The following is a 13,880-nucleotide window of genomic DNA, read 5'->3' on the forward strand; positions in this document are numbered from 1 at the left end:
TTCAAGCAGCAGGTGTGCACGTCATCTTCAAGCAGCAGGTGTGCACGTCCTCTTCAAGGGACATTCAGAACGTTTCATTAATGCCTGTTCAATGATCCATAACATTTAGGCTCAAACAGGCAGATTGGATTCTAGCAGCTGCTTTGGAAAGTTTATAACTCGACTACTCTTCTAGTTCTAGCCATGTTTGTGCTGCCTAATGTTGATTAGATGTGGCGGCCATTTTGAAAAGGATTAATTCCAAATGTTATGTGTACAGGTCAATCCAGAGAATATTCTCGAAAGTTTTATTCAGTTTTATTCTGTGATTCATCAGCTTTCTAGCTAATTGAGCACATGCATACACGCGCACGTTCTTGTAAACATGCTTTTTGGGGACTTTGCATTGACTTCCATTCATTTTCTATAACCTGACCCTAAACCTAATCCCTGACCCCCTGAGACTTCTCCTTATGGGGACCTGGCTTTGGTCCCACAGTGCATGATTTTTTGTAAAATTGGTCCCTACAAGGTAACCTCACACACACACACACGCAGGCGCGCGTGCGCACAGCATCAAAAACACTCATCGTTTCACCTTCAGAGCTGCAATAACCAAAGAATGCAGAAACATTTCATATCAGCTTTTATTACAATCAAAAATATTTTAAGTGCTTTAAATGTGTCAGATGAAGGTGCTTGTTTAGTAAAATGAAAATATTTCAAATACATTTTTACATCAAATGAACAGTGAAATCATCCAACTCAAAACCCAGTGACAATGTTCTGTCAAGGTGACATTTAGGCTCCGCCCAGTTCAGGTGCAACACTGCAGTTTGGGATGAAGCTGTTTTCACCTGATTCTGTTCCAGAACCAGATGCAAAAACTGTTCACACAATCATGTGTTCATCTGCACACGAGCTTCGTTATGAAGGACCGCACACATCTGGCACATCAGAACATGTGTGAGCTCAAGAAACAAACTGTTCACGTCTCATCAAACCATCAACTTTCATTAACAAAGGGTTATTCAAGTGGGTTATTTCTTTCAGAAATGTTTATTTTATTATATTTTAGACACATCAGTCGTGTATTTTATATTTTAAAATAGAACTTCATTAAAATATTGGGGTTTTTAAAAAACTTTCTTGCAGAACTGTCCTGTGGAAAAAAAGACTCATCGCTCAATTAAAGAAAAAACAAAAAACGAGTCTTTAGGTTCTGTTGTTGTTTGTTTGTTTGTTTGTTTGTTTGTTCTGGAACATGATTGGCTCTTCAGAGATTGAAAGTTTTGATCATCTTATTTTCTCCATATTACCCTTTTCTACAAAACCTGCATTTATTTGTTGCAGATGAGCAGATGTTGCTGCACCAGTTCTGTGATTTTTAGTTTTAAATGACAAACTGACCGTTTCTTATTGATCAGTTTTTGTTTCAATATCTAAGATAAACAAGTAAAAATAAATGTATTTCCCCAACTTTTTAAATGACAGCCTCAGGCTAACTTTTGATAAAATGACACAGCTTTGCTGTTCCTTTCAGTGTCGTGACTTGTGCCATCGAATGATGGTGTGTTCTGTTAGTCTAGTAAAAAGATGTTCTACTTCACTGCGCGCACACACTCCGTCATAAGACTACATGTTCATGCATCTGGTTTCTGGTGTTTCCCTGCAGAGACCCAACAGCACGTGGACAAGTTTTCAACTTGCACGGCTTTCCCTCGTCTTTTTTACAGCGCACACACTCTTTAGCTGTTTATATACTATAGCTACAGATTGCATCTTCTTAAGTGCTGAATAATTGTGCATTTAAAGCTTTTCTGTATAACAAGGGTTTGTAAACGCACCATGAAAATGTATAAAGTCTCAATATATTGAATCATGTGTCATTAGAAATGACAACACTCGGATAAATGTGTTTTTGCACCTTTCAGAGGAACTTGTTGCTGTTCACAAAACGTCCCCTAAACTAAAATCGGTATAGGTATGTGAATATTACAAGAAAGCTGATAATGTACATGAGTTGAAGGCAGCCACATGATAACCAGCACATCTGATATTCTGTGCTGTTGAAACTAGAGCCTGACCGATATATCTGTAGGGCCAATATTTTAGGCCGATATAGACGTTGGGGGACCTGTCGGTATCGGTGATAGTTTCATAATGCGCAGATGTAAACACTTCAAATTTTCACTCCTAACATGCTGGACCCAGCCGTAATTGTACAATGTATCCAGCAGAGGGCGCATGAAGACAACTTTCAAGCCATGGCCGTTCACTTTAAGTTTCACTTTCACATTCAGCGCAGCCGAAGCAGTGAGCGATACTCTGTAGTGCATTTTTCTGAACAGAGCATGTTAAGTTTATTTTAACTGAGTTGTAAAATCAACAATAATAAATTCTCCAATCCTCCAACCTGCTTGTCATTAGCGACGTTTTTTTTTTTCATTTAGCCTTTATTTATCCAGGTTAGTCTCATTGAGCCACGAGAACTCATTTTCAAGAGAGACCTGTTTAGGGAGCACATGGTGGGGGTTAAGGGCCTTGCTCATGGGCCCAGAGTGGGGCGAATGAGGGTGGGGGCAAGTGTGGGTGTTTCACCTACCCCACCCACAATTTTTTTGATGTTGTCGGGGCCGGGGCGTGAACTGGCGATCTTCGGATCACAAGCCCACCTCTCTAACTTCTGCGCCACCACTCCCCTTGAGACGTGACTCTCAAGTTAGCAAGCTAACGTTTAGAAAACCTAGCATAGGCTATTGTCTTGTAAAACTTTATCCAGAACAATAAATCTAACATAGAGGTATATATATATATATCAGTGATAGTAACGTTGTCTTTGTCGCCCCAGTGAAATGCTTTGTTTGTCTGAAATCTTAACTTTTCTACAAACAAAAATAAACTCTGTTGTGGTCAGTACTAACTAGACCTTCACCATACATGAGTGACAGTGTAAAGAATTAACAGGGAAGGGCGTTTGTTTAATTTATATTTTTGTAACACACTTGATAATTTTATGGTGAATAGTGGAGGATAGAAAATGTGAACGCACGTTGGGAAGACTGGTTTTATGACCAGTGCACCACTTGTAAACCTGTGGGACTACGTATAGGTGGATCTGATTAGCTTAGCTTCATGGTTGCTAACAGCTGTGCTAAACAAACAAGCCCCGCTCCACTAGCTGTTTTAGATTCTTGGGTGTGGACAAAGCTCAAATTAATTCAGCCATTATATCTGTTATCCACAGTTGCCTTCCCCTCCCAGTATCTGTATGGGCAATAGCCAAAATGTCCCTATCGGTCGGGCTCTAGTAAAACACACATTCTGTTGTGTTGGGATGGGGGATTGGAAGGTCGGAGCGATGTGTTCCTGGGTTGTTTCCCTTTGTTCCCCATCACATATTGGTGGGCATTAAAAGGCAGTGCTCTGTATCATCCCATAGGCCTCGTACAGTCTGCTGAGGAGCTCCTCTTTCTCCTTTTCAGGCAGGAAGGACGACTCTGCAGATCTGATGTTCTGAAAAACAAAAAGTCAACACAGTTTCCAGTCAAGAGCTGCTACGTAGTTTGTTATTAAATGTCTTTAAAGATGTACTACATAATAATTTATGAATGTTTTCACATTAACCAGAGTAAACATCAAGTGGCAAAGGAGTTTAGAACCTCAACAACCAGTCCAGTGGTTTCTCTGTGCTGTGGGGGAACAACTTCCTGTCTCCATATCAAACTATTTCTGTCCTGCCAGCAGTGATGTAGATCAGGATTAGAGTGACTCTTTGAGGGCAACTAAATGTATTAATATAAAAAAGTGTTCACTTTTTACTGGATTAATTAACAAATCATGGGAAAACAAATCATCTGGTTTTCTTCAACATGACAGACCAAAACAACTCTGTCATTACTGCAGATGAGGCTCTGATTCATCAGTCCATTTCACGCTACATCCTCCCATCACTTGTAAACAAGAAGTCACTTAAATCTGTGAAAGTGTTGTGTAACGGCCGCTGATTTCATTCATTCCACCTTTATTCCTACAGGTTAGTCCCACTGAGCCGAGGACTCGTTTACAAGAGAGACCTGATTTTAACAGAGTGATGACAACAGTGGACAACGACAACAATAGACAGTCATAAAATGAATGAGAAGTGAGTTGAGAAGACTAAATGAAGGAAAGTGACATTAAAAATAAACTAAACTAAAACCGCTGGATTGTAAGGCGATATAAAATACTAAAAACAGGAACATGTCTGCGTTGGTTGTTGCCAGGAACTTAGCAGATGTTTGAAGCCACTTGGAGAGGTCAAGGTCGAGAGCGTCAGGTCTTTTGCAAGGTGTTCCAGGAAACAGGAGCTGATTTAATGAGCACCTCTATAAATGTTGACGATTGTTCCGTTTGCTGCTCTAACGCATACATACAGCATGCACAATGCCGAGACGTAAAGCCATCAGCATTGACCTGATAGAAGAAACTGCTGCTGTCCATCAGTCTGGAAAAGGTTAAAGGTCATTTCCAAACTGTTTGGAGATCATAATTCAACAGAGTAACAAAAACTTGCCGTGCTTGCCAGCAGTGGACATGCTCACCCCAAGGTCAGACCATGCAATATTCAGAGAAATGAACCAAGAGCTCCATCTTGGACTACAAGACTCAACTAGCAGGTTAAAGGTTAAAGTCCATGTCATTAAAGAAAGGCTAACAAAAAGACTTGTTTGGAAGTGTTAGTAAAATAATCTCTTTAGGACGAGCATGTTGGCACAGCTTACCAGCAACATTACAACTGAACAAACACGTCTGGAACAACGTCGTTTGGTTCCGATCACCAAGAGCTAAAGGTTCGGCTGCTGACTTATCGAGTGTACTTGGTTTTTAAACACTCTTCCTACATTTGAGTTGCTCTTGTGATAGAAAACAAATCACAGCAAATGGTAAGAGATCAGGTGTTAATGTGAAGGCTCGTCAATGGCGACCTGATCAGAACAGGTTTGGTGTGTTTGTTTGTTTGTTTGTTGGTTGTGTTTGTTTAAAAACTGAACTTTGAGTCTAAAAATCATGTGAATCTTATTCCTCTGCCCCAGTGGAGACTTGTAGCAGGACGCACTCCACGGCCTGTCACCGTCCAGAGGGTTATGGAAGAGAGCCCTCTGGTGGACTTCCATGGTCCAGCTGAGTGAGTTGGAGGGACATGGGGGCAACAAGTTGAACCTCATGTTTTGTTTTTTTTATTTGTCACCATCAGTAAAGAAACGTTCAACTCTCCGAGTCACTGACACACAACTGTGTCCCAAACAAGCGACACGTTGTAGTGCAGCTGCTCAGTGATGGTAAGATCCAAGCAAGTGGCCTCTGAGCTGCACACGTTGCTCCTCCCAGTAATCAACACGATGATCTGCTCTGTAGCTGACGTCCAAACGAACCATGTTTTCTTCTTTATAATACACAGTATTAAAGGCCTAACATTTATTAAAGGATCGCCATCTTTCCTGCCAGTTTTAAATAAAAACGTTCAACCTGTTGCAGCTGTAGTGAAAGCTGGAGCCTAGCAGGAAGCGCAGTGTGATGAGAAGCTGCGAGCTGTTGGAGCTCCGCGTTAATTACACATCTCGTGACTTGTGTCGTCACTGTGTTACTCAGTTAGGAGGACTCTTATCTGCTGGCACCATTTTTCAAAGTGGGGGCCGCCAAGGGGAGCTAGTGGGGCCTCAGAAAGCTGGAGAGAAGAAGATAAAACGAAAAGCAAAAATAAAAATAGTAATAATAATAATGAAAACTGCCCACAAGGGCAATCTGCAGATAAACAGTCTGAGAGAGAGAGAGAGTTCAACATGTTCAGTACAAAAACAACTGGACTTTATTTGTAACAGAAGACGTTTCCACCTCAACGTCTTCTGTTACAAATAAAGTCCAGTTGTTTTTGTACTGGACATGTTGAATCATCATGTCCTGGATGACCAGCATTTGGAGAGAGAGGGTAGATTTCTTTACTTTGTTCTTCTGGTCAACAGTTTGTTGAAAAGTTGTTTTTTAGTGGGAATATGTTTAAAACACGTTGGTTAATATTGTAATGCTCAGCAGCTGTGATAATTAATGGACTATAGTAAATAAAAGTTAAAACATTCTCAAAGTCGATGTTTCTTTACATATTTTGTAGCATTGTGTGTGTGTGTGTGTGTGTGGGGGGGGGGGGGGGGGGGGCTCGACCAGGAGCTAATGCTGTTTGGGGGCCATGGCATGGAAAAGTTTGGGAACCCCTACTAGCACAGCAGATATGTGTCAAAGTGACTGGTTAAACTGGTTGAGTTATTTCTGTGTGTGCTAAGGTTGCTCGCATGAAGAGTCACTGTTGAGCTTTGAGTGACGACGTGACAAATGATTTGACACAAAGCAGCTACACACACGCGCCTGTGAACCCTCAAGTTAAACAAAGATACCCAGATCAGGGCAGTCGTCTTCTCTGCACCAGTGCTAACATCAACTGGACATCTGGAGCGGAGAAAGGAACCCTACTGGAGGTTCTGCTGGTTTCTGTCAGAATCAGTGTAAATGTCACCTGTTCTGGTCAGGGAGGGGGTTTCCACACTGGTGTAACAACAAAGGTCTAAAGGTGAATCCCTGACCTTTGGTCGTGCTGCGGGGCTCATTGTGTTACGGCTGCAGCAGGCTCTTCATGTTGTTTCCTCATCGTTATCTGGTTTCTACTAACTTGGCAAAAAAGTCATTCGTACAACAAATGATTCTCTATGATCTTGAAGTAAAAGGGCAATCATGTTTTTGCCTGTGTCAGTGTGAGTGTTAGTCAAAATCTCATCAACACTGGACATTTTTAATGAAACTCACAGATATTACTCATTGGATCGAGGTTTCAGAGTCCACTCAATTCAAGATGGCCACTAACAAATGGTAAATGGACTGTACTTATACAGCACCTTTCTATCTTATTTCTAGATACTCAAAGCTCTTTACAACAATCTGTGCCTCATGTACCCATTCATACAGCTCTATACTAGATCTCTACAAAGATAACTGAACAAATCATTCTAATGAGACTAATCAGAGCTTTATCACATTCATGCACTGATGGGACACACATCAGAGACTGAGGGGTTCAGAGTCTTGCACAGGGACACTTCGACATGTGACTGCTGGTGGATTTGAACCCCCAACTCTCGCATTGAGGACGACTGCTCTAACCACTGAGCCACAGCCGCCCCAATCTTTGTCAGTTTTCTAATACTCATCTACATCTGGTGTTTAAATGTTTGCCCTACAGGGATAGTTCTGATAGTTATCAATAATTAGAGCCTCGTCAGCCGTGACATCAGTCATGGATGTAGACTAATGTCTTGTCAAACAAGTGCCGTGTTTTTTTAAAGTTCAGCCAATTTGATCACATTATTTGTTCTCCAAACAACAAACCTGCGTGAAACGCTACATTCAAACTCTAATTTTTGTTTAGTTTGTTGCCGTTTTCTCATCTGGACAACATTCGTGTTCTTCACAAATGTTCGCGTGCTGACCTCAGATTGACTTTACATGCTGCTGGTGCCGAGCTGATGGTGCAGTCTGATCAGTGTCTGCTCAACGCACCCTCAGGGCGGACTAACAACTTCCTTGGCATGAACACGGTCTGTCTCTGTTCAGCAGTGCTGCCAGATAAACAATAACTACGGACAAACACAGTCATTTAAAAGTCTATATTTATTTATTAACTGTTACAGTCAACTCTGTCCTCCTGTTAGCATAATATCTCATGAACCATTGGATGGATTTTAGCAAAACTTTCAAATGGTAACCAGTGTTTGTACGTCTGCAAATAACTGACTTCTGTAATTCAATTCAGTTTATTTAAATAGCGCCAAATCACAACAAAGTTGTCTCAGGGCACTCTACAAGTCACCCCTTTTCAAGATGGCCGCCACAGCTAATCCAGCTTAGCCTACACAAAAGTATCTATAACGGTCAGTCCAGGGCCGGACCAGTCCTCCATGGGGCCCTAAGCAAAATTTGGTTTGGGTCCCTCTATTTCTGCTAATAATGTGGATTACTGCAATCAACAGTCAGATGATCGGATCATTCATCACCTAACATGAACTCATTGCAACTCTACAAAATAAACACCAGTATGAAGTGTATTTTACAGCAAAAGTGTCATCTTGTTCATTATCTCTGTTTCCAAAGAACTGCAACAGTAATGTTCAAAATAATTTGTAATGCAAGATCAACAACAAACAGATAAAATAACTTAGATGCATAAAAATAAAATAAATTGTGCAAAAAGAGACTAAAAAAATTAAATATCAAGGAAATACTGGAATAATGTAAATGAACAATTACTTTAAACCATGTAAAATGGTTTAACGAATAAATTTGAAGTTGAATAAATAGTTATAAAACTAGGGAAATGTATGCAAAAAATTTGCAAAAGCTGAACTTAAAATATTAAATAGAATCGTATAGAAATCATTACTAAAATAAAAAATAAAAAAATCAATTCCACTTAGGGGCCCCTGTAGTGGCCCCGGGGCCCTAAGCAGCTGCTTAGTTTGCTGATGCCTTGGGCCGGCCCTGGGTCAGTTTGCGTGTCAGTAGCAGAGAGTCATCCTCAACATACTCTGTGTGAAGAGTTCTTATAAAATCTCACAATATCACATGAGCTCAGTGTCATTTCCACAGGTCAACACAAACAACTCTGTCCTTCCTCATCACAAGTCGTCACGGTGATGTCATTCCTTCAAGGAATGAACAGTGTATGCATGTTTTAATGGTTAATTATTTAATAACTGTAATCGTCTCTCTGACTGTGCAGTGAAAAAGTTATTTCTGTAAAACATCTGGTCCTGTATCTGAGAAAGGAGCCGTGCAGCTGTGTTTTCTTTTCAAACGGTGTTCGCTGTGATTTCTGCATTCGACCTCACCAGTCGCTTGAATTCGCTCTCGGTGAATCCCATGTATTTGTGCGCCACGTTGTAGTCGAGCTGCAGAGTCGAGTTAAAGATAAGAGGGTCGTCTGTGTTCAGGGAGTAGTTCGCCTTGTCCTGCATGAACCTGCACACAGTGAACAACGGAAGCAAAACTATAGTAAAAGAACAACGAGATGCTCAAACCGGATGTGACAGACGAGAGGCTCACTTGATGATGGGATGTTCACCGAAGTCCGAGTTGCAAGCACCAGTGAACTTACTGGAAACAGGACAGGTCTGCGGTCAGAAGAGCAGAGGCAGCAGTGAGTGACTGATAAATGATGCTCTCACTGAAGCACCGGAGTGTCCACTAGAGGACAGTACATCACCAACTCTACTCGTGTCTGTAACAACCAACCACTGCCTCTGCATAACCAACAGGAGCTGAAGATTTAAATTTCAGATTAGATAAAAGTTGAATTTTGACATAAATGTTCATGAGTGTGCGGGTGTTCACCTCAAAGTGCATGTTTTGATCCAGCAGCTGCTTGTACAGGGTGTGGTCCTCAAGTGTACTGTAGCCGTGACCAATACGCTCAGCTTTCAGCACTTCCACAGCCTTCAGTTGGTGGGGTGGGGGTGGGGGTGGGGGACACAATGTAAATTAAAATATTGTCAAAATGACAAAGTCTCACATCTGCAGAGTTTGCCTGCACGGCGCAAGCGGCCACTGTGACACTTTGTTTAGCAGACATGCTGAAATTTTGAGCAGAGCTTTGAAACAGCTGGAGTCACATTCACACAGTCATGAGTGTCAGTTTGATCTCAGGCTGTTGATGATTTATCTGAACTGCTCTTTTATTCAGAGTAGAAACACAGAACATAGCTCCAATAATTTGTAGGAACAATAACTTGGTCCACAAGATCAAATCTTGGGTGGATTTTCTCTTTTTAACGCTGAGACAAAATTACACAAACAGCCTAAAATATGAGCAGGAAAGAAGCCCTGCTCCAAAAGGGACACCTCTGCAGCTCCTCGTGGACAAATCAAATGTCTCCTATGAACAGAGACAAAGATGGAGTTATTTACGGTACTCACAAACACAAGAAGTACGTTTAGAGGAGTTAAGGAGAAGCTTTCAAACCTAAGAACGCTGGAACTACTGTCAGGCACGGTGGTGGTAACATCATGCTGTGTGGCTGGTGCTTTGAACTAAGGGGATGGAGTAATGAAGTAGAAGGTCTACCTCTAAATGTTTCAACTTTACCACTGAAACTATTGAAACTTTGTCTGAGCGAGATGGTCCAATGGGACACAGATTTTTCACTGGTTTCTAACTGGATAAAAGAAGCTACCATTAAGTGTCTGGAATGACCTTCTCAGAGCCACAACATAAACCTAAAGGAAACAGTAAATGTAAAACAAAGTAGTAAATATGGTGAGTATGTTTCAAAGTCTGTGGATTAGAGAAAACCATAAATAAATTCTAAATGCTGGACAAAGTTTTTGTTTTTAAGTCATCAAAGTTTTGTTGTATAATCATTCCAGCTTGGAAAATGAAAGGTTCAAATTAATTGATAAAAGCCTGAAATGAAAATGACATTCATGATGATATGAGCGCATGTAAACATCAGACTGCAGTTGTAATTTTTATTTTATTTTTTTAACTAGGTTCATTTTCTTTCTTTCACCTTTGACACAGTCGCTCTTACTCTCCCTCCCTTCTGCTGTTTTGCTCTCTTGTCCTGTCAACCTCAGAGCCTCTCTTTGCACATCTTCTGAATCAAACATTATCATGGATTTGGTCAGCTGGTCCCTCAACGTAATTGAAAAAAATGTTTCCACCAGACGACAAAGTGCAGGAGAGCCCTCATGCCCTGAACGGACCCACGCAGCTGAGTACGTCATTGATTCCTGGGGGGAGTGGACGATGTTGTGCCCATCTGTGATGTCCGTGGAGGACATGGAAGATGTGTACATTACTGGATTTATGACAACAGGGTTCTGCTTTGTGGAATCAGACACCTTGGATATAGATGAATCAGGAAGACATCTGCAGCAGTTTTGGTCATGGTAAAGCTGCCAGCCTTATGTGAAGGATTCATTTGTGCCTCGAGCTCTCTGGCTCATGTTTACTGAGCTCAACCACAAGCTGGACGCAATCTCTGAGAATCTTAGGCCACTTGTGGCTCCTGGAACTCGCCGACATGAAGGGTTCGATCTTGGAGAAAGCTAATCGAGCACGGACCAGATGGAATGTCCACAAATCTGTCAGTCTGGATTTGAAGGCAGACAGAAAACAGAGTCTGTCTGCACAAAACAATTGTTGTTTATCTGAATTTGGCCTCCCCACTGGCCTTGGACAGCTGATCTCAAATAGCTCCGATGATACGTAAACTAGAAGCCCCTGTTCTTACGCTCCCCTTCAGAAAACCAACACAAGCTCTCCCTGTTGTTTCAGGATCTTTGCCCACGTGTTGTTTGTGTTTGTTTACACACATCGTGGGGCCGTCAGGTTGTTGATGACACCAGCACCCCTCTGAGAAACGTCTCGTCGTCGAGCAGCTTACCTCCCGCACCACCGTGGCCGGGCCCACCTCCCCAGCATGGACCGTCCTGTGGATCCCACAGCGAACTGCCTCCTGTTAACATCCAGCAGAGAACACGTCAGCAAACAAAAAGAACAGCCAAACATCTGGTTTTCACATCTGCAGCACCAAATATTGAAGGTTACACCATCTTTTTGTTCTCACAGGAATGGCGTGTTGATTTGATTGATTGCAATGAGAAAACTCCAACATCCTGATGTTTATAGAAATGTCTGAAACATTCTCAGATTATCACCCGCTGCTAAAGGCAAAGGACAAGAATGTTTCTGCCTGTGTGTGTTTGTCTGTTAGCAAATTGTTTCATAAAGCACTGTCAATATTTTGATACAGTTTTAAGAAATCAGTCGTTGAGTGTACATCTACAACTGATTAACGTTTAGAGTCGACCCAGTTCTACATGGTCACCACAACCAACTGACATTAACACACATAAATAGCTATAGCTCAGGTAATTTGAGAGCTTTTGACCTTAAATTTGTTGTGGTTGTAACTGAGACTGATCCCCAACATTTATTCTGAGCGCTGACAGATCGTGTCAGAATATTTCTTTCAATTTTGCCGTTAACTAGTTGGAATCGAACCTTGTTGTTAGTAAAATCTCTCATGAACCACTGAACAGATTGTAATAAGATTTTCAGATTATAATCATTAGATGTACATTTAACTTTCAGATTAACGTTTGGAGTCAACTCAGTTCTACATGGTTACTGCAGCTAATCGACCGTAACATCTCAAAAAGTTTATCCTGTAACAGAAGGAGCTGCAGTTTGTGGTGGTAGTGGTTGAACGTCACTCAGAACACAAGAAACTACAAATTATCAAGACATTTTAAGAGCAGAGTGGATTTTGTGGCGCAGTACAAACTTGGTTAGATATAAAGATGGATGAATTTTAAAAAGTGGCTTTATTCACAGACAGCAGAGCCATGCACGTGGAGTGAGCTCATATAAAGCAGGACTGAAGTGCATCAGAACGTTTGTTCTGTGAGTGAAAATCTGAGATCTGCTTTCAAATGTACCTTTAATATGATTATTAAAGAATGGCTGAAGACTTAGATTAGGCCTGTTTGCAGTAGTACCTTTCCCACTCTCTTAGAAACACTTCATATGTGCTTAAACACTTTTAATAACATCAGTAACGTAACATGTACATACAACGCAATAAGATTAATAGCATCACTCGTAATTTAAACAACATATACAATTCTAAATGGGTACTCATCAGTGATGTATACTACAACTGTAGTACAACAGTACTGAGCATTACAGCTCTTCTGAAGGCACCACTTCATCAGGTGGTGCAGTATCTGTGGCCTCAGATCAAACTTCTGTTTCTGCTACAGGTGCAGGGGTAACTCATGCCTTCGTCCGAGTGAAGAACATGTTATGGGGACTTGCTCGCACTGCTTTTTCCTCTGAGTGAGAAGGTTTTTATAAACTGACAGGCCGCTCTCGATTGTATTTACCAAGGCATCCGGGGGCCCATTCTTCGGCCACTCACTGAAGTTCTTTGGCCATTCTGACCATGGCTGCAAGACCATCGAGTGTCAGGCCAACCTCCTCCTCCTCTCCAGCCCATAGTGGGTCTTGTTCAGCATGGCCTCCAGCATTGTCCATGAACAGAAGCACTTTGAAGTTGAGGTTTTTCTCTGCCAGATAAAGCTCAACATCCAGGACAAAGCACTGGTGGAATCAATCAGTCGTGAGGAGTTTTGTCATCCAGGCCTTGGAGTGGTGCATCCAGTACACAGGAAACACTATCTTATTTTTGTTTTTAGGGCCCTTGGGTTTTTTTGGCTTATAAATCAGTTACTCTATATTTTTGGGTCTTAAAACCAGGTGCTTTGGCTTCGTCCTTCATCATAAAAGTGCAACACAGCATCTGTTTCCAAAATAAGCCCGTCTCATCCATGTTAATGGCGGCCTACAGCCACGTAGCTTTTCCCTTCCTTTAACATGTCGAGAAGTTCCACCTTTTCTTTGAAGGCAAGCATCTTCCTCTGGCACTTGGGTTCAATGCCAGAAGATGCAGAAGGCACTAAACATTTAGGTGGCATTGAAGGGCTTGAAATAAATTCAAACTTTTAGGCAAATTTTACAAAAACACAACACTGCAGAGCAAAACTATGTGCAGCGATAAGACGTCGATGTGAAGTGGACAACGAGAGATGCTGAACATATGGCACAGCGCGGGAGAGCAAGCAGACCGATGCTAAGGTCACTGAGCCAATCGGTGCCCAACATACAGAACAGTGCCTTCCATTCCATCAGCCAATAGGGTGCCAGTAGTGGCATACACTATGTACATGTACATCCAAATACCGCAATATAATGAAAACTCTGCAATATACATATATATATATATATATATATATAAGTTTTCATTATATTGCGG

At 41.5% G+C, this 13,880-nt stretch overlaps 1 protein-coding gene across 1 annotated transcript in view; it reads right to left on the bottom strand.

Annotated features, from left to right (window-relative positions):
* Positions 1-3,095: 3,095 nt before the first annotated feature.
* ada (adenosine deaminase) overlaps positions 3,096-13,880 on the bottom strand; it is a 54,218-nt gene continuing 43,433 nt past the window's right edge. Inside the window, exons 7-11 of the mRNA XM_037683783.1 lie at positions 11,448-11,519; positions 9,394-9,495; positions 9,106-9,173; positions 8,892-9,021; positions 3,096-3,495 (exon numbers count right to left, since the gene is read on the bottom strand). Of these exons, the coding sequence (XP_037539711.1) occupies positions 3,391-3,495; positions 8,892-9,021; positions 9,106-9,173; positions 9,394-9,495; positions 11,448-11,519 (477 nt within the window). The 3' untranslated portion in view covers positions 3,096-3,390. The remainder of the gene's footprint in view (positions 3,496-8,891; positions 9,022-9,105; positions 9,174-9,393; positions 9,496-11,447; positions 11,520-13,880) is intronic.

Source organism: Nematolebias whitei, chromosome 11 (assembly GCF_014905685.2).
Source record: "Nematolebias whitei isolate Nwh7 chromosome 11, NemWhi1, whole genome shotgun sequence".
Taxonomy (NCBI): domain Eukaryota; kingdom Metazoa; phylum Chordata; class Actinopteri; order Cyprinodontiformes; family Rivulidae; genus Nematolebias; species Nematolebias whitei.